The sequence below is a fragment of the Ursus arctos genome, unplaced genomic scaffold, assembly GCF_023065955.2.
Source record: "Ursus arctos isolate Adak ecotype North America unplaced genomic scaffold, UrsArc2.0 scaffold_3, whole genome shotgun sequence".
Lineage (NCBI taxonomy): Eukaryota > Metazoa > Chordata > Mammalia > Carnivora > Ursidae > Ursus > Ursus arctos.
The window spans coordinates 51,066,707-51,088,335 of record NW_026622985.1 but is presented as its reverse complement, the minus strand read 5'-3'; the positions used below and the strand labels follow the sequence as shown (position 1 = coordinate 51,088,335).

The 21,629-nt window shown below is 39.8% G+C and overlaps 1 protein-coding gene across 3 annotated transcripts in view; it reads left to right on the top strand.

Moving 5' to 3' along the window:
- The window catches only part of RAPGEF5 (Rap guanine nucleotide exchange factor 5), a 235,100-nt gene that overhangs the window by 87,421 nt on the left and 126,050 nt on the right, over positions 1 to 21,629 (top strand). For all 3 annotated transcript variants that reach the window (XM_057304209.1, XM_057304210.1, XM_044387067.3), the window contains exon 7: positions 6,721 to 6,769. In XM_057304209.1, coding sequence (XP_057160192.1) covers positions 6,721 to 6,769 — 49 coding nt within the window. The remainder of the gene's footprint in view (positions 1 to 6,720; positions 6,770 to 21,629) is intronic.

The following is a 21,629-nucleotide window of genomic DNA, read 5'->3' as shown; positions in this document are numbered from 1 at the left end:
CCAATTGAGGAAAGAACATGGCCCTTTCAGAGAATTACAAGGGTTCTGTTTTACTAAGACTGGAGCATTGACTTTTTCTTGAACATAGATTTTGAGAGGAGGAATGGAGATAGAGATAATACTGACAACCAGATCAGAAGAATACTACATACGCAGTGTTAGACATTGGACTCTGTCCTAGGGTCACGGGGAAGTATTTGAAGAGTTTTTTAGCAAGAGATGTAATGTAAAATTTATATTGTAAGGATATTAGTTTTGCTGTAAAGAATGATGTGGTTTGAAGAGAGAGAAGTTAGAGACAACAGTCTGAATGGGAAAAGATGGTGGGCTGAGCTAAGTCAGGGACACCTCACTTTTTGGCTTGAGACCCTGGGTGCGTGGTGGTACCATTTTCTGACCTGGTATGTGGGACATGGAGCAATTATGTGGGGTAGGAAGAAGTGGTAAGAATGTGACTTCGCATTTGGAAATGTTGAGTTCAGGCTACTCCTGGAGTGGCCCTAGAGATACAGATATAATTGAAGCCCTGGGAGTAAATGAAATAACCTATGGAGAATGAACAGAAAGAGAAGAAGGTCTCGTGGGCTGGGGATAGTTCACTAAGGATCATCAAAATTTAAAGGTAGAAGAAAAGGAGAGCCTTGGGAGACAAGAAATAGCAGCCAGAGAAGAAAGAGAAAAGCCTGGAGTATGTGGTGTCATGAAATCCTGGTGGTTAAGAAGAGAATAGGTAACAGTGTCGACTGTACAGAGAGGACCAGGTAAATAGAGTGCTGCACCCAGCGCATTCAGCTGCAAGGAGGTGGCTGTCCCCTAGTTTCCTCCTGTGGATACTGTCTCCTCATGAACCTGAACATATGGTGCTCCACACCGAATACAACCCAGATGTTGATCTTTCTGGATTCTTTCAGTTTTAGTTTTTTTGTTTGTTTGTTTTTTTGTGGCCTGAATGTCATCCTTCTAGTAATATTCCTAAAAACATTGTTATTTATTCTAAGTAATCTCATTTCCATTGTTAACTCACACCATGCTTGTGATCACCTAAAAACTACCAGCTCTTTTTAATGTGAAGTTCTGTCAAAACAGATGTATGTGCATATAGCCAACTTAAATAGCAGATGTAAAAATTTAAGTGGAGAACTTTCTTCCAAAGCATCTGTCTTGTTGCTTTCAGGCCATTTCTACATATATATTGGTCTTTGAACGGTCAGCTGTTGTCTAAGTTTTGATAAAATTAATAGGCATATCTGTATATGTTCTACAGAATATTCTGCATAAAAGATTTTTTGAATATCCCTAATAGCCTTGAAATAGATGAGTAAGCATATTTCTTACCATCCTAGCATGCTTAACAAATACATCTTCGATGTGGTGACAGCAATTACTGGGAAAACAACTACTTGTTAAATAAACTGTTAGGTAGAGAGCAATAGTGTCTAGACAAATGTATAAATAACTTTCTTAATTTTCTAATTATTGGTTTCTAATTATTGGTTCTCCAATAACAGGTAATCGCAAGATTATCCATGTGTCAGGCTTGTGGCAATATTAGTTCTTTGGAACAAAATAATGAATTTGGAAAGAGGAAACAGGCCTCTGAGGAAGGAACAAAGGAAGTTGTAACTTAGCTCATGGGTGTTCCTTCATAGGACAAAGGTCTAGCCACCCTCACTGCTCAGTCTGTGTCTTATCTAAAAGTGTGTTAAGGTGTATATTGGTTTCTTTCTGGAGTTCTTAATGTCCTTACTAGCTTATGATTTTATAGTCATTTAAAAGTGAGTATATTTGGGAATAGTACAGGAAAGAGAATTGGATTATGTTTCTTCTTATATTTAATGTAGGAAATTGAGAAAATAGTTTCCATGTTTATAAAACTTTTCTATCATGGTATCAAAATTTAAATGCTTCTAAAATAGATTTACTGAAAACCTTCAGGAAATCTTTCAATTGGCGATTTATTCAAAGTTAGTTTGTAAGGACAACACTTTGGTTAGCTAAGACCTTTGCCACAATTGATCTGTCCCCCAAAATGACCTTCATTCTTTCCAGCTTGGTTTTCAAGGGCCTCTTCCTCTATGGCTTCTCAGTTAACCTCTCCCAGAGATGCTCCCTGACACTCCGAGTTTGCATTGGACACTTTCTTTTGCCTCTTGGGTCTTGGCTTTGCCACAAAACAACTTCGTGAGCATTTGGATTTGGGGGCTGAAGGCACTATTAAAGCGCCAAAGAGAAGACAAGACAAAATGCTAGAAGACAGACCAGCTCTTACTCTTGTTGAATTTCAGGGCTATTTTGTGAACAGCCCTGCTGATGATTGAAGAAGTTTAAAATATTGCAACATGTTTCTGATGGGTAACAAGGGGAGAGAGAAAGTTTCCATGGATGTCTTCTTAGTCCCTTAATTACTCTATCTATGTAGATATTTACAAAAGCAAGTATACCCTAAGCTACAGATGTGTTTTTAATTATTTAGTGCTCTTGTATATTGCATAAACTAGATTTTCAGTTAAAGTTTCAGCTTCTTAAAAAGTGTCCTTGCAGTTTTCCTTGTACTGGAGTAGTTGGTGTCTGTGAAACTGCTGATGTGGTAACTGAATCTTATCATTTGATTGGATTATAGCATAATTCTATAGCTAAAATACAGGGAAGGCCATGTTCCTTTACAAATGAATTAAATTAGAGGGAAACAACATAGAAAGTAAAGATGGACTGCCATTTGAAATGATTATAAGATTAGAAGGTTGAGTCTTGGGAAAACTAAGATACCTTATCGAATAGAGAGCAGTGATTGTCAGCCCGGCATACAGCCTGGAATCACTTGGGGACTTTGAAACAACAGCGGCAGCAAGTACTGATGCCTGGGCTCTCCCCCAGACAGTCTGACTTAGTGGGGGCTCAGCGTCAGTAGTTTTTTAAAGCTCCCCAAGTGATTCTCATGTGCGCTCAGGCTTGGGAACGGCTGAAATAGATTGATGAAAATCCAAGCTCGTTAAAGAAACCATTTCTTTAATAAAGCAGTGACTCCAGAGGTATTTGACAAGAGGAAACACAAGGGGAAAAAAATGAGGGAGAGAAGCTTTTAGTGAACAGTTTGTAGAGGTTTACCATCTATTATTCACTTGTGAAATACAAAGGCTCTGGAAAACAAGTTTCTCCGTACTTGGTGACAAAACCTAACCTACGCTGAACATACATCGTGAAACTCCCGAGGCTTCCATTGTCTCGTTTGGTATGAATGATGACACATTTCACTGCAGACATATATTCATGTGTCTGATTTCTGATGACGAACTGCTGCCCCAGACCTCCCTGAGGATGTGAGATAGATAGGACACCCTTCTGAAATGGATAAAAGTTTCAAGTACATCTAGCCGCAGGGGCTGTAGATCATAGCGGGGAAGGCTGGTGACAGGGAAGGCCAAGGTAATAATGTACCCTTCTTCTGCTTACCGAGGCGGGGTTAGCACCCACGCTAAATAAAAACAGGGGCCAGTATCAGAACGTGGCTCTCGGCTCTGCATGTGTACGTGTCATGAGCCTGATCTAAGAAGGGGGTTCATATCAGTCACAGGGAAACTAAAGTTAACCAACAACACGAGTAGATCAAGTAGAAAAATAGTCATTTTCTTATAAAAGACTCCTCGGTAGAACAAACTACCTCAAACATGGGTGGTTCAGAACGACACATTTATTATCTCAAACAGGTCCTGACTGTCAGCAGTTCCCGAGCAGCTTAGGGCTGGGCGGCTTTTGCTCGGGGTGTCAGGAAGTTGTCAGGATGTGGGCCAGGATCCCGGCCGTCTGAAGGCTTCACAGGTGCCGGAACCCGGGACTTCGTGTTCAGTGCCCACCTCTTCCTAGAAAATTCTAGTTTCTGTTTCTGCAGCTGTTCACAGTTTTGGTTTTCAATATAAAAGTAATTATTGGCAGAGGAGTCCCTGAGTCCTTCTAATATTCTGTTCTGAAGGTTCCTCCTGGGAGTAGCTTACTAGTGGGGAATGCCTTCTCCTGACATTTTTCTCTCCCCCTAGGTCCTCTCCAAGTTTTTCCTAAAGCTGCGTATGCTTCCACTTCCTGTGGGCAAGTGTGTGGTTTTTGGTGATTGCTGTGCATAATGCCCTAAAAGACAAACGGGTCCCTGCCTCCGTGCAGCTTTCCTCTAGAAGACAGGAATTAGCCATTCATTTGAAAATAAGTAAATACTTGACAGTGTGCTTTAAAAAAAAAAAAAAGATGCTGTCGGAACGTGTAATAAGATCTTAGCTAGTTTATGTTTTTGCTTGATCAGCCCGTTGTCCTTTGTATTTTATAGGAAGAATACCTGCCCTTGGGGTTTTGTCAAAAGCCTGGGGCAGAAACACAGAAGCTGTTCCACACCCCACTCTGCATAACACGCTCGTAAATCCTCCCTGACTGCAGACATTCGGGATTTTGTGTACTGCATTTACTTTAAAACGTTTTTTTTTTTTTTTTAACTTAAGTTCCCTCTACATTCACCTGTGAAGTTCTTGTGTCTCTCACTGCCCTCTCTCCCCTCCTTCCAGCTCTGCCAAAACGTTGTGTCCTTTCCGCACGCATCCCCTTCTTCCCTTTCTTGCCCCGCTACATCCTTGAAAAGATGAGGTGGTGTACGAAGTTGGGAATCTAATACCTTCCTTTTCTGAGCTCTTTGTATTTTGAGACATTTCTAATTAGAGAAAGAAAAACTGAAGATCTGCTGAAGAGAATTTCAAGTATGGAAACTGAGAGGAGGGTGAGGAAGACTGTTTTTGATCTTCTGTGAGCAAATGAAGGGATCTGTCTCCGCCGTCCTTTCCCACGTGTGCTTTCTCCCCGGCCCTGAGCCGCGGTGGGATCCTCCCTGAGAGGTCGTAAAATCAGGAAGCTGTTGACAAGATCCCAGTGGATGTTCATAGTCTGCCTCTCTGCCCCCAGCCCCGAGTATTTGTGACACCGTGAGGGAAGAAAATCCTGAAGAGAGAGGCTGATAGTACAGTAAACCTTACAAACCGTTACAAATCTACAAAGTATGCAATAAATGATGTTTTCAGTGAGTGGCTGTTTTTATTTGACTACCCGTACAAGTGTTTGTAAAGGTTTTCTGTGCTCGTGTATCCCTTCCCCTTCCCATGGCCCTCTTTTTCTCCCTATGTTGTTCAACTGCAAATTTTCCTACCATGAGCATTTTCAGAGCTGACACTCCCAGGGTTGGAGAGGGACTGATGGCCTCCTCTCCTGTATAATTTTCCGGAGAGAGAGAGTCCGAAGGTTTCAAAGAATGGGCTAAATGGAGAGTATGCCCTTTTGCATGGCTTGCCTATTAGCCAGGCGGGGAAAACACCGGCAGTAAAGCAGTGGCGGGGGAAGCTGCCTCCCTCGGGGCGGTGGTCCTGGCCCCTGTGAGAGCAGTCCGCAGTGGGGTCCCAGAGTCTAGCACGTAGATCTACTCTTGCCGTCAAGTAAATGAATATTAATTAGATTAACTTCAACAGCAAGTCTTATGTAATGTTGAACTTGTGTGTTCTCCCTGTAAACCGTCATTGGTATAATAAGCTGCAGGATGCTTCCAGACTCACCAGCACCTCCAAACACCCGAACACACACGTACTTCTAAGCTTTGAAGACTGTGTCCTAGAGAGGAATGAGCTTGTTCGTTATGGAATTTTTATTGCTGCTAAACATAGATTTCCCAAAGATTATCTTCATGGTATCTTTTTTTTTTTTTTTCATCTTATCTTTGAAAGTGAGTACGGTCATCTTTTTTGTCTCCGTTTATGTTCCTCTTTGGGAATGCTTTTAGGAACGGATTTAAGCATTCAGAGTTGGGGTGGGGGGCAGGTGGAGAGAGAGAGTGAGCAAGCAGAAATGTGGACAAATAAGTGGGGTTGAAGGCCCTGAGGATTTTAAAGGTCATCTTGTCTGTTCCCATTTCACCTACCCTGTGAGTCAATGGCACTTGATTTTCTGGGACGTATTTTCCAAAATGGTTGCTGTAAACCTGTCAGACTTCAAGTGAGCATTGATTGTGTTTGAGTAGAGATCCAGTCACACCAGGATCACCTATTTAATTTTTCGAGAATTTCTGTATAAGCTAGAAACTTTGAGGGCTTAAATAGTATTTAGTATCTTTGCTAAGGTATCATACATGTTTTAATAATTGGTTATTTGCGTTATTTCTTTTTTTTTTTTTTTAAAGATTTTATTTATTTATTCGACAGAGATAGAGACAGCCGGCGAGAGAGGGAACACAAGCAGGGGGAGTGGGAGAGGAAGAAGCAGGCTCATAGCAGAGGAGCCTGATGTGGGGCTCGATCCCATAACGCCGGGATCACGCCCTGAGCCGAAGGCAGACGCTTAACCGCTGTGCCACCCAGGCGCCCCTATTTGCGTTATTTCTAAATGTTTTACAATTGAAATTTTGAGGCTCTTCCCATCATCGTAGCAAAAATACCAATGTTTTACAGTGTATACATTCTGGCAACTGTCTAATTTCTTTTGAAAGTAAGTCGATACGATTCTTCCAGATTTTTGGCCTAAAATTCCTATGCAGAGGTTGTTCCCTGATACTAAGAACAAACAAAACCCCAAAACGTGACTGCAAACTTAACTTTCATTGCAGTAATTCTTAATTTCGGTGCATAGCTAACCACAAAGTACAGTTTTTGATAACCACAGTTTTCTTTTTCTAATTCGATTTTTTTCCCCTTAATTTCTTACTAGGTGCAGAGAGAACTAGCAGCTGTTATTGCTTTGAAAGCAAGGAAATCTGGTGAGTAGTCTTTCCTGAGGCTGAGTGTATATCAGGAAGTTTTGATGCAGAATGCAGAAAAGTATCACTGTTTGTTTTCAAAATTATCTGTTCTGCCATTGGGATAGCACAGGCTATTGTGTATAGTTCCTTAAAATGTCACTGCTTTGCTTTAATTTATTTCATATTTCAAGGAAGAATGAAATTAAAAATAAGTACATTTGTAGTCCACTGCAACCATGAAGAAAGTCTAAGTACACAACCCAAGAAAGCAAGCCACGTTTGCTTGTCAGAATGATAGCGGAAAATAACACAAAGGTGGTCTTTGTTTAAGGGTCTGTTTTTCATCTCCAAGTAGTTTCTTCTAAAAATAATTGTGTAATGACATTTAAAAGCAAGCATTTTATGTAGGACTCATTGCGTGGATCTGATCCCTGATACCTGTAGGACACAATCTAGAAGCGATATGTGGAGAGGAAAAGGGAGCTTTCAGATAAATTTTGAAGGAGAGAAAGCCATACTCTGGGGAATTCAGTATGAGATGGAGACTCACTGAGGTAGAAAAACACTTAAGAGGAGGGTAAGAAGGAGGCATCGTTTGCTCTTCAGAGGGGGAGGTCAATGCTGAAGAGAATGACAAACTGAAGGGAGATGCTGCTTGAAGAACGGTAAACTGGAACAAGACTTTTCAGGCAGAAAGACGATGACAACATCAAAGACATGACAAAAATCGAAGAAATAAATGGAACCGAAATGTCTTGAAAACACAAACCATGCATTTTATGTCTTTCTTTTTCCACTTAGAAACTCTAAGAGTTTGCTTTTCCCTCGGTTACTTTTTGAACCAAACCCACCTCAGTATGAATTAGCTTTTCATATGTAATCTCTTGTCTTCGTTGATTTGGCTGAGAGAGAGGACACAGAAACTGTATGCTATAAAGGTGGAGAGGAGGCTGCAAAGAACAGCCATCTTGACCCCCAGGGTGGTGAACAGAGAGGGCAGCGTGAATAGGGCTCCTCGGTGCCGGCATTAGATTGTGGCTGTTAGCATAGGGAGAGGAAGAAAGGACATCAATATAAAGGTTTTGGGAGAGGGGGCCTAGATAGAAATAAATTGTGCTAGAGCTATTCTTCACTCCTGTTATCAGGAGACAAAACTTACAGTCTGTATGAGTTGGAAAAGGCAGTGCCATAGAGGGTAGGATTTTTTTTTTTTTAAGTTTCAGAAGGAAGGGAAATAATAAACCTACAATGTGTCATTGCTGGAGAAAAATAGAGCAAATAAATACAGATAGGAAGGCTGGAGAAGAGGGATACTAATTCACACAGGGTGGGCTGGAAGGGCCTCTGGTAGGGGACATTTGAATAAAGACCTGAAGTCAGTGAAGGGTGAGCCCTGTGGACATCCAAACAAGAGCATTTGGGCACAGGTGTGCAAAGTGTGTTTGAGGAATGGCAAGGAGGTGTGAGTGGCTGGAGCCAAGTGAACAGGGCAAAAAGAGGTGGATTTGGGATATCAGGCTAAGAAGTCCGAACTTTCTGGAGGTGAAGAGAAGTAAGTAAGACCTACACATGTTAGAGCGTGCAAAGTAAAAGATTGGGGTGTGGAGTTAATTTTATTAAATCCTGATGTGATTGTATAAAGTTATGTATCTTTCTTCCTTACTCAGTTGATCTATGGAGCTTAGAGTGTGAACACAGCTTTGGCAGCTGCTCAGGACAGAGTGAAACGGTGTCTCACACGTACACTAATGGTGGGGACATAAAATTGCAGTTTTACAGAAAAGCAATGTTTCAGTGTGTTCTAGAAGCCCTAACTCTGTGATCCAGTAACTCCATTGACTGGAGGTCCAGCTGCAGCACAGAATCAGAGATGCATGTGAGGATTCAGGTAGAAGGACTCTATTGCATTTTTTTTTAATAACAGAAATTGGAAACAATCATTAAGTCCCTGTAGTAGAGAAATAATAAAATTAATCAATGTAATGGAATGTTTAAATAACTTTAAAATGATATTTTGAAGAATTAATATAGTAAAATGTTCAGTGGAAAAAATATACAGCTAGCATATATTCTTTTCATAATAAAATTAGTTTTGTTCTTTTTCTTACTATCGTAGTGTAGTGTGCGCAACGCAAAAACTTCGGTAGCACATGAATGTATGAAGAAAGGGAAAAATCAGCCATCATCTCACCAACAGAGATAACCACCGTTCCTTTTCTTGTATTTGTTTCCAGACATTTCCCTTTTAATATGTAGATACTATATTATTATATATTAATATTGCAGATTTGATAAAAGTGGGATCATTTTGTCAGCACTCTTTTATTTTGAGGTAATCATATATTCACAGGCAGTTATAAGAAGTAATAGAGATCCCATGTTTTCTTTTCCCGGTTTCACCTAACAGTAACATTTGCAAAACTATGGGACAGTTTCACAACCAGGGTATTGACACTGATACAGAATACTTCCGGCACCAGAAGGATCCCTCTTGTTTCTCTTTAATAGCTACACTGACTTTCTTTCTGCTCCTCCTTCCATAACCCTTGGCAGTTACTAACCTGTTCTCTATTTCTGTAATTTTTGTCACTTCAAAAATACTAAATAAATGGAATCATACAGTATATATAACCTTTTGGGAGTAGCTCTTTTCACTTGCCATAATTCTCTGGAGATTCATTCAGGTTGTTGGACATCAATAGTTGATTACATTTTATTGCTGAATAGGATTCCATCATATGAATGTATGACAGTACGTTTACCACTCACCCATTGAAGGACATCTGGATTGTTCTAAGTTTGGGGCTACTATGACTTAAACTACATCTGCGAACATTCATGTACAGGTTTTTGTGTGAACCTAAGTCTTCATTCCTCTGGAATAAAAGCCCACAAGTACGATTGCTGGGTTGTTAGGTAGTGCATACTTAGTTTTTAAAGAAACTACCAAACTGTTTTGCAGACTGGCTATACCATTTTACATTGTCCCTGGCGCCGTGTAAGTGATCCAGCTTCTCTGTGCCTTTGTCAGCATTTGGTATCATCACTGTGTTTTATTTTAGGCATTCCCATAGGCATGAAGTGTTTTCTCACTTTTTTGTATTTCCCTAATGGCTAATGATATTGGTCATCTTAGGTTGCTTATTTGCCACCTGAATGTCATCTTTGGTGAAATGTCTCTTTATGTCTTTTGCCCTTTTTGTAATCGAATTGTTGGTTTACAGTTGAATTTTTAGAGTTCTTTGCATATTACAGATATCAGTCTTTTGTTGGATATGTGGTTGGCAAATATTTTCTCCCAGTCTCTAACTTGTCCTTTCATTTTCTCATCAAAGTCTTTCACAGAGCAAAAGTTTTTAATTTGGGAAAAGTCAATTTATTAAATTTTTTAATGAATCATGTCTTTGGGGTGTGTCTAAGAACGCTTCATCCAGCACTAGATCTCAGAGATTTCTCTTGTCTTTTTTTGCCTTGAAAGTTTTATCGTTTCGTGTTTTAAGTTTGAATCCATTATTTATTTTGAGTTAGTTTTTGTGTAAGGTGTGAGACTTAGGTCAAGGGTTTTTTTGGTTGTTTTTTGGCTTTGGAATGTCCGTTACCCCAGCACCTTTGTTGAAGAGACCATCTTTCTTTCACTGAATCACTTTTGCACCTTTGTCAAAAGTAAGCCGGGCTTATTTGTGTGGGTGCATTTCTGGGTTCTCTGTTACTCTGCACTGAGCAGACTCCATTGGTGTACGCCAGTCTTGATTACTGTAGTTCTATATAATCCACTTTTTATAGGATTTATTTTCATGTCAGTAATGCAGATCTGCATCATCAGTTGTATTAGTTATATATGCTGTACACTTTATTTACCTAATTCTTGGTTGTACATTTAGGTTTTTAATTTTTTTTCCTATTATAAATAATAATAGAAGGACCTAAAGATATATTCTTGCGCTTGTGTTATTTTGCCCTTTTCCAATTATTTTCTCATAATAAATTATTAAAATTGGAATAGCTAGGTTGATAGCTAGGTGTAGACAGTGTCAACGTTTTGTTTTTCACATTTAGGACTTTAAGCCATCTGGAATTTGTTTTTGTATACGGTGTCAGGTAGAAATTAAATTTTATGTTTTCCTTATGCTAAGCAAGTTACCCCAGGGGCATTCACTGGACATGATGCTAACTCCATCATACGTGAAATTCATATATATTATTTCAATTACCTACCAGAGCTTTATAATAAGACTTTTTCTAGGGTGGGGATAAGGCAGATCTCTTCTTACCTTTCTTGTCCCCTCACAGTTTTATTTTGTCAGGTTCTGTGAAATCTCCTTTGGGATTTTTTAAAATATATTGCATTTAAAGATCATTAGATAAATTTGACACTTTGGAAATAAGTGTTTCCATCCATGAACCTAGGATATCTTATTTTTTCAAATTTTCAGTACTGCTGTGAAAATGTTTCCATAAAGGCCTTGCACATTTTGTTTGTATTTTTAGTTGCCTTGTGATTTTAGTTACTATTGTAAATGAACTATCTTTCTATTTTCCCTCTCTCTTTTAGTCTCTTCTGTGTGGTTTCTCAAGTCTTTATCTTTCATGACACTTTTTGTTTTAATAGATGTACTTTTTAGAGAAGTTTTGGATTTGCAGAAAAATTGAGCAGAGAGTACGAAAGTTCCCATATACCCTTTGCCCCTACCTGTGCACGGCCTCTCCCACTATCAGCATCTCCGAGTGGCACGTCTGTTACGATCAGTGAACCTACACTGATACATTGTTATTGCTCAAAGTCTGTAGTTTACGTTAGGGTTCACTCTGTATTGTACATCTTATGGGTTTGGACAAATGTATAAGGGTACGTATCTATCATTATGGTATCATATAAAATAGTTTCCCTACCCTAAGAATCCTCTGTGCTTCACCTAATTATTTCTTTCTCCCACCCCTTGGCAACCACTCATCTTTTTAATGTTTTCATAGTCTTGCCTTTGCCAGAAAGTCATATAGTTGGATTCATACAGTATGTAGCCTTTTCAGATTGGCTCCTGTTGCTTAGTAATATGCATTTAAGGTTCCTTCATGACTTTTCATGGCTTGAAAGCTCATTTCTTTTTAGCCGTCAGTAACATTCCATTGTCTACGTGTTCTACAGTTTATTTATCCAGTCGTCTACTGAGGGACATCTTGGTTACTTCCTAGTTTGGACAGTTACGGAATAAAGCTGCTGTGACGCCGTGCGGGTTTTTGTGCAGATGTAAATTTTCACCTCCTTTGTGTAAATGTCAAGGGGCACAATTACCGGGTGGTATGGTAAGAGCATGGTTCATTTTAGAGGAAACCACTGAACTGCCTGCCAAAGTGGCTATACCATTTTGCATTCCCACCAGCAATGCATGAGAGTTACTGTTGCTCTGTATCTTTGCCGGCATTGGTTGTTCTAAGTGTTCTGGATTTTGACCATGCTAATAGTTGTGTTGTGGTAGCTCGTTGTTTTAATTTGCTTTTTCCTGATGACGTAAGAAGTAGAGCATCTTTCCATATGCTAATTCACGATCCGTATATCTCTGGTGAAGTGTCTGTTAAGGTCTTTGGATTAATTTTTGAGTTTCAAGAGTTTTTTATATACTTTGGGGAAGAATCCTTTTTCAGATGTCTTTTTTGCAAATATTTTCTTCCAGTCTGTGGCTTGTCTTCTCATTCTCTTCACATTGTCCTTTGAAGAGCAGATGTTTTTAATTTTAATGAAGTCAGGTTTATTTTTCTTTGATGGAGTCATGTCTTTGGTGTTGTATCTAGAAAGTCACGCCATACTCAAGGTCATCTAAGTTTTCTCCTATGTCATATTCTAGGAATTTTATAGTTTTCCATTTTATATTTAGATCTGTGATCTATTTTGAGTTAAATTTTGTGAAAGGTCAGGACTATGTCTAGGTTTGTTTTTTCTACATGTAGATGTCTAGTTGTTCCAGCATCATTTGGTTCATTATTTCTAAGTGCTCTACTGTCTCAATTGCTGTAGCTTTCTGGTAAGTGTTGACATCATGTAGTGTTAGTCCTCTAACTTTGTCCTTCTCCTTTAATACTGTGTTGGCTATTCTGGGTCTTTTCCTTCCATATAAACTTTAGAATCAGTTTGTTAATACCCACATCTATTATCTTTTACAATCGGTAATTTATGCTGTATGAGAATGCTTGATTTGGGGTCTAGCGAAAGTGTTGAACTCAAATGAATTCTAATAACTTGTTTTAAAATGATCTTGGATTTCCTGTATGGGCAAATATATCGTCTATCAATAATGACTAGTTTTTCTCTGCCTCATCCATCCAAGTAACTCCTTTTTATCTCACATTATTTCATTAGCTAGTGTCTTCCAATATAAAGTTGACTAAGGTCATTGATAGTTGGCATTCTTTTTTTGTTCTTGAATTTAAATATAATATTTTTGGTTAGAAAAGTAACATGAGGGCGCCTGGGTGGCTCAGTGGTGGGGCATCTGCCTTCAGCTCAGGTCAGGATCCCAGGGTCCTGGGATCAAGTCCCGTGTCAGGTGCCCTGCTCTGAGGGGAGTCTGCTTCTACCTCTGCCCCTCCTCCCACTCGTTCTCTCAATCTCTCTCTTTCACTCTCTCTCAAATAAATAAAATCTTAAAAAAAAAAAAAGGTAACATGAGTCAACAAGATTATTTTAGAGAGAAACAAAGACAATTTCTCTCCTGCACCCCCAAACAAATTTGGTAAGCAGTCTAGGGACAGAAATAACCAACAGGTCCAACAAGCTGTATATTAAAATATTCAAAGAATCCAAAAATGAAAAGTACTAGAGATACTTACCTGTTTCACTCCGTACTCTCACTACTTGAGTTGACATTGAGAGTAGATAAAAAATGACAATGGCAAGGTACAAGAGAGTCTATCATAGGTATTGCATTCCTTCATACCTTTTTCAGATTCTAATTTGGCACCTGCTGTATGCCAGGTACATTGTAAGGTGTGAGGATATAATAGCAAAGATAAATATGGCCCCTGCTCTTTTTAAATTACAACACATGTTTCGTAAATGGAAAACATTAATGAATCACTGGTTGTTTGAAAAAGAAGAACTTATCACTGTGTAGTTAGGAGGTGATAAAATGTGGAGACATTAAGCGTAGCCTTAATTAAATAGAGTTCCAGCTGCAGAATGATACTTTCTGTGTATGCTTGATGTGGTTTTCTAAAACTATTTTTTTAAAAGATTTTATTTATTTATTTGACAGAGATAGAGACAGCCAGCGAGAGAGGGAACACAAGCAGGGGGAGTGGGAGAGGAAGAAGCAGGCTCATAGCGGAGTAGCCTGATGTGGGGCTTGATCCCATAACGCCGGGATCACGCCCTGAGCCGAAGGCAGATGCTTAACCGCTGTGCCACCCAGGCACCCCTAAAACTATTTTGAGGTTGTTTTTTAAGGAAGAAGAAAAAGAAGTTGGTGTACATCTAATAAAAAGTATGAAAATGATAGCACATTTGGGGCTTGACAGAAGGAATTGATTACCCTAATATCTTATGTCTTGCAGTAAAACTGTTAATTAGGGCTCAGGTGGTCATGCCAGATTTATGTCTCATTGCCAAGGGTTATTAAAACAAGAATTAGTATAAAGCAAAAGTTTTTTATTTCAGTTCACTGTACAAACAGAAATAAAAGTAACTGCCAATCAATAGATTATATAAATGATTCAAGGCTCTAGCTTAGTAAAAAATCCATTTTGTTGTAATTTTCTAAAAGGCCATTAGGATGTGCCTTTAAACAGTTTTCTCCTCCAAATGCTAACCTTAGTGAACGTGAATAGCATTTTAAGGCTTCAAGAGATTTACAAAAATTAGCACAGATATCCTTGCATTTTCTTTTTGTTCGATTGCTTATTCCACTGCTAATGTTAGCTAATTAGAGTCTTGGGAGATATGTTTTTTCCCTTTTCCAGGAATCCACAGCCAAAGCACTTTTAGCTCTCATTATCTTTAGATCATGTGAAATTTGTGCTGTGGTGGGCTTCTATTTCTGGAAAGCCAGAAATACCATATTGGTAAATCTCCCTGGCAATTGTTATATTTTACTCTGTCCACTTAGTCCATAGCTAGTTAAGTGCTTTAAAACTAAGTATCTAGGAAATGAAAGTTTGGAAAAGAAAGAAAGGGATTCTAGGCTCTGTTTATGCCATTAATTGTCACTGTGACCTTAGCAAAATGATTTTGATTTGTATCATGAGGGGATTGGTGTAGAATCTGATAACCTGAGAGATGCCTTTCAGCTCTAATATTTAATTATAGCGATACATATTTTTATTAATTACCTTCATTATCCTTAATGGAGTTACACCCTTGGGAATATTTTATCCAGGACTCTTTTAGGTGCAAGTGCTAAAAAAAAAAAACCAAACAAACCGAAAACCACAAAGGGAATTTATGGGCTCAGAGAACCTCTGGAGTTAATCTCAGCAGAAAGGGAGAAAACCTCTATTCAGGTAGTGCCCACAGACGTCTCGCTGGGGACCTTGTTGGAAGAGTGACATGCCCGCCTCTGGAGCAGTAGAAGCATGGCAGGGGTGGTTCGAGAGGTCAGGTGGCCCACACACAGGAGAAGACACATGGACTAAGGCTGGGATGGATGTGGCCCCTCAAGGAAAACCAGCAGAAGAGGGACCCGTGGTAAGTGGGCACAGCGTGTGCTCACCGCAGGAGCCACTGTTTGCGTTGTGTCTCAGTCTCCAGATTTAGAGAGGAAATGTTTTGCTTGAGATGACCTAGGCTAGCAAGCCCACAGCTAGAATGCACACCCAAGTGTTTCAACGCCCAGTCTCCAGTTTTTCTGACTATACTACATTCCCTCCCTTGTTAGTAATTTTCTGGATTATGAGAATAAAGATGGGATTTGTGAAAAGACATTCGCATTTTCCACTTTGGTTCCTGGAATGGAAAAGACCAGAGTAAGAGCTCATACATTTTTCAAGTAGCAGATAGCAACACTTTTTTCCCCTTCTTCCCAGGATAAATTAGCCAGGGATTGAGGTTAAAGTGGTATTTGTGTACCGAGATATTTTATTATTGCTCGGGGATATTAAATTTATATAATATAAAATAGTATAAAATAGCTTCACTCTATTGTGTTTAATTTTAGCTTTTTGTAAACGTTATTTTTAATAAGCTTTAATAGAAAGGAGGAGAGGGAAGCCAGTGTTTTACATTGAAGTAAAATTGTCTCTCCTAGCCTTCTAGATCTTCATGTTTGTTTTCTCATCTTTGAATCCTATAGTCAAGCTTAATTAGGCATTTGAATGGGTGTGTGATTTCAACAACCTGGTTGCTACTATTTGCCATGCAGTGAACTCTGTGCGTGTAACATATTCAAGCAGCAACCCCTGGATCTGGTCGTCGGGATGAGCCCATTAGACAGGTTGTAGGGCTTCTGTCACCCCCGTAGTCTGGGTCAATTGCCAGCTTTGAAGATTTCCTGTTAGTAATAATCACTGGGCATCAGCAATACTTCTTAGGAAATTTTAGCAGCTTTAAGCCCCCTTCTTAAGAATATGTATTTAAGATGGCGGCAAGTGAAGTGTTGACAGGAAGCTCTGGTCTGACACAATTGAAAAAACATCTTCTTCAGGGCAGAAGCATTACAAAGACAAGATATTCACGTTGCTTTGTCATGAGAAATGAAATAGATTGATTATTTTTAGCAGTAGAGAAGGCTTTTCCTTTTACACATTTAGAAGAAAAAAATAACCATTAAAGCTATGGAATTGCTCTGACTTTTATGGTCCTCTAAATTTTTACTTTTTGTTTTTAGTTGACAGCTTTCTCCTTTTCATGGAGAACCCTGTTTGACTTGAGCCTTTCCCTTTTGTAAACACATAGCTCATATATAGGAGAAGGCGCAGCAGAAGGGGATTTTAGAGTGGATGGTAATAATACGGTGAGGGCCGGCAGAGACAGCCTCCCGTGCTAGTACAGTTACTGCTGCGTCAGACTCCGACGACCTTTCCAGTGTTCTGTGATCTTTTATATTGAACATTTAAAACTAAAAGCTATGGTGATCTTCTCTTACAGGCCTTTTTTCATCTGGTCTCTGAGGGCTTTAATAGTGAATGTTGGAGCTAAAAAAGACTCTCGTGGCAGAAGTCTGTTGGCTGGATTTTAAGTAATTAAGATATTATGCTTAATTTTTAGGGATACTTTCAAACACTTAGATTTTCTGAAGTCTTCCTTAGCCTGCCCTCTAAGGATACACCTTGTTCTCTCAGAATTGGTATTTCTACATAGGGTGGTTTTTTGTCCTTTTCTTCTCCTTTGCCGCCTCCCGGACGCCACGCCGGCCAGCGGCCATCGCTCTCATTCCAGGTCAGCACAGACCCACCCTGATTGTCTTGAAGCCCCACTGAATGTGTTCTGTAGCATTTGTCAGCCAAGAGGAAAGAAGACGCATGTGTTTTCCCCTAAAATTATCAACACAACATTGTGGTCTTCCTGACTGATTGACGACGTAGGATGTTTTCCCTAGAAGAGAGAGCTTTGCCTAACACCATGCTGATGGTTGAAGCTTGTAAAAAATCTCTCTCCTTCTCTGGTGCCGTAATAACTCCTTGTTCTAACATTTCCAGAGCCCATTCTGTCTCTGCTTGCTGACAGGTTTTGTACGTCCGTCCGTATCCTGTCTCCACTAGTGCGTGTTCTTATCAGAGATCAATTCAGTGGTTGACAGGTTAGATCTTTCTTTTTTTTTTTTTTAAATGGCATAAAACCACAGTAAGAGTCTTAAGATCATAATTATCAATGCAATGTCAAGTTAAGGATCTTTGAAAATGTAAAATTGTTGCAATCAAGAAAATAATAGCATTGGTAAAACCCAGAAACCATTGAAAATGCAGGCAGCAGATGCTTTGTAAATTTTTCTAACTCTCCCACTGGGATACAAAGAAAATTGCCTTTAAAAAAAAATCCCGAGACACTGTCTTTTGTAATTAGAGCTATTAAGTCGAAATGATAAATAACCATTCAATGGCATACTATAAAAGAAAATAGCCCTTTGCCCTGATTTCTCCTTGAACAGCAAGAGGTCTGAGTGTATTGAAGTTGGGTTCCTTTAACCCTGAGGATTGTTTAGAATTGAGGAAAGCAAGCAAGCTGATTTTCTTTTTCATCCTTCAACATGGTCATGTCCATTAGGATAGTAAATGAAACTGATTGGCCAAGGAGGTGAACAATTACAACCACAACAGAGTGTGCTCCAGAATGCAGGGGTTTTGTTTTCAAAACAAAGTGCTGCGGGGGCACTTCAGTGGCGGTATGTAATGCTTCAAAGGCTCAGTAGACAAAGGTAATTATCGCTCTATATGGGCGCTCATCCCTGTCTTAGGGAATCAGACCCTGGGAAGGTGAACTGAGTACCGATGGTACCTGTCTCCAGGAATATGAGGGCTCAGACTAGGCTCTTGTCCTGAGTGTCATTCGGATTTTTACCTGTTACTGCCTATGCTTTATACATGTTGCCAAGCCTCCCTGAGGTTTGGAGCAGAGAGGTGGGTGGAAGGCAGGAGAAGCTTTAAAGGAAGAATCAAGTTTTCTATTTGAGTGCCCGAAAGCAGCTTCTAGCATTGCAGCTCCTGGGAGCATTATTTTCTGTGAGGAAACTAGATGAGTATAATGAGTATACCCTGTGCATAAATTCAATATTAGTTCTACACCCAAGGTCAAATGAAAGTTAATGACCGTTTGCACACCAGAGATCTGAAACCCACATTTTACTTCTTTCTCATAATGACAAAAAAGGAGAGCAATTTATATTTAAATTGATTTAAATTTCAAAGCATAAACACAGAGGTCTCTCTGGTACTCTCTCCTTGTCAGTGAAACTTCCTGGCAGGGCTTGACTTTCATAAAAAAATGGAGCCCCATCCCATTCCAGTTCCCTAGTGTGGACAGTTTTTTGTTTTCTGTGGAACTACCCTGTTCCCACCCTGCTGGGTGCGTGACACCAAATCAGAAGCCAGCAATGCAATCAGGGCCACTTTCTTTAATGATTTAGGTTTTGCATTTGTTGAGCTAATTAGCTGATTGAGGCAACTAATGGGTGTCTTTAATCCACTGTTGACTGGGCAGCTTGTCCCTGAAGCCTGCCAGCTCCCTTGTTCTTGGTCTTCTGGGGAGTGGGAGCTGCTTCCCAGATGAACATATGATATATGCCACCCAGTGTCCCGAGGCCAGCCTGAGAGGCTGGTACACTAATTACCAAGTGCCCTAAAAGGCCGGGCATCCACATAAAGCCCTGTGGCTGACAGATTCTTTGTGTATGAATAAAGGGTTGCGTTTGAGGAGTGCCCGGGTGAGGGTGGGGAAGAGAATTGATCTATCATCCACTTTCAGAATTGAGAATTCTGTGATTGCTTCTTCGTATAGCCCTAAGGTGCAAAATGAAAGCTATGTAGCTGTCTTAAATATTAGAATATTTGAGGAAATATTTGAAGAAGATGCTTAGATAATTAAATGGAAAGCTGTAGTAAAATCATCTCTCTTACGAACTAAAATGTTCCTTAAAAAGAACCCTTGCCATACGCTGTTCTTACAAAGTTAGAAAGTTTGACAGCCCGGTAAACACACCTTCCTACCAAAATCCAGCAGTGCCGGGTGTGTAGTTAGGAAATTTGATTCCCGTGCTGTCCTGTCTTTCGTCACTCTGGTAAGTCACCTGCCCTCAGCCTCAGTTTCCAATTTTCATAAAAGGAAGCGGTCGGGCGTGGTTGATGAGGAGAGTGCCGTGCTAAGCCTGTGGGTTGTGTCCTGAGTACCAAGTTCTGGGCAGCTTTACTTCTCTTTAATTATACATTGATGCCCACCTACTCAGTAAGAATATGGGAATAATAACTTTTGATCATTTAATTTCCTTTCTAAACTTTTGTGATTCATTGCCTTTTCCTCCGTGAAAATGTGTGGAAGGCCCTTCCTGCTCCTGCCTCCCTCCTCAGAGAACATTTTCTAACTCTCATTTGTATTGACAAGTAAGAGCTATCAAGGGAAATCTTTGTCTTGGCCACATGACCCAGCTATTGTCCAGCATTCGTCACATTAAAAGTCTAATTGTGTAAACAGCCATGAAAATGGAGCTGTTCTCAGTAAAACTGCAATGACATGAACACAGCGTGTGTGACTATAAGAAACCGTGCTCCATAGTATAGAACGCAAAGCAAGCCATTGATTTAGCTGAATTCTGCCAGTGACGCTGTTGAAATAAAAGTGAAATTTGCTTCGTGTACTGTTCTTTCTGTTTACATAAGACACGCATAAATACTGAACATTTGAGAATTTTTAATCAGACGTTTTCTTTGTAAGTGGCCAACCTGCAGTCCTAACTATTTGCTTTTTTCAGATAGGTTATAAAAATACTGCATTTGAATGCTGCATACAGTGATTGAGATCTGTTTTTGGAATGAAATGGGCGGTAGAAATTTTGACCCCAGAGTCCATGAAGTCTTGTATTGTTTCTTACATTTTGACAAAGTGTTTTTGTTTGGCGATCAGGAAACAGGGATGGAGAGATACTTTAAAAAAATAATCCTAGGTTTCTTTCTGAATGGCTGCCTCAAAATTCTTCCCTAACTAAAGAGAATTTTGTTTTTCTAAAGCAGTGGTTCTCAAATATAATTTGCATAGCAGTTAATTTGCAGTGCTTGTAATTCCTGCGCCCCCCCACTCCTCCCCCCTCTCCTCCCCCCACTCCAGTTAAGCTTGGATGGAGGCCTTGGTGTCTGAATTTTTAACCAGCCTTCACCCCTAAGCGATTTAGGTGCCACACTTTGACAGACGCATTCCAAAGTCTGTGCATTCTGCAGTCTCAGGGCGTGAGCTGGTGTTTTATGAAGGGTGTTGGTCTAATGAAGCAAGCATGGTAGAGGCAATCAAAATGTTGTTTATACTTCGGCTACTAACTCATTTATTGGACAACTGCCTAACTTGTCAGTGTTTCCCTCCCCGACTGGAGATTTTGTCATGGGAATGATAACAGAATTTTAACGCTCTCATGGCATTGGCAGTAAAAGCTTTATAAATGAAGTGGATTATTACCAAGGTTTATTTGCTGGGCAGACTCAGGAATAAGTGAACATTGTCTCTGAAGTTTTCCATACTAAACTTACCAGGAAGACATTTGAGAGGGGAGTGGTGGACACTGTTTGAAGGGGAAGGGGATTTAACCCTGGCTCCCAACAAGTGCCCCTGAACCAACGCCTCATCCTTGTAAAGCCAATCCTTGTAAATCGTGGGCCGTCCCAAGTCAGTAGAACAGACAGGCTTGTCTGATTGCCCTTTTGCTAAAAGGTAGCTACCGTCTATCTATTGAAAATGTAAACATTGAATAAAACAAAGCATGAAAGAAAAAAACACAAAGCCTTTGCTTTAAGGCCTATTAAAATTAATGAAGGAAATTTACACATTAGCATGTCATTGTCTTCTGGCAGAAAAATGACTGTGGGAAATGTGAGATTGAGGTTACTTTGTACCTATCCTGGGGAACAGATGGTAGAGAGCCAAGCAGGACAGATACAGTCGCCGTCTCAGTTTCATAGATTCTTATTTTCTTCATTTTGATTTTTAGTTTTGTTCTTATACGTTTAAAGATTTTATTGTTCTTATATGTTTAAAAGGCCCATTTCTATATCATCGTCCCAAAAGTGGAGCTAAGTACAGGTGATTTTCCTCTGTCTGAATGGGGCAGTATACAGTAAACACAAAATTGTTACATATTGGCAACAAAACCAACTTCCCCACCCTTCAGAGGTGGGTCTTTAAGGGAGTTGGGGAATGTCGATAAGCCGTGGCTGAGAGCCTCTCTTGCTAACAGTGCAGGTGTAGGGGGGCATTGAA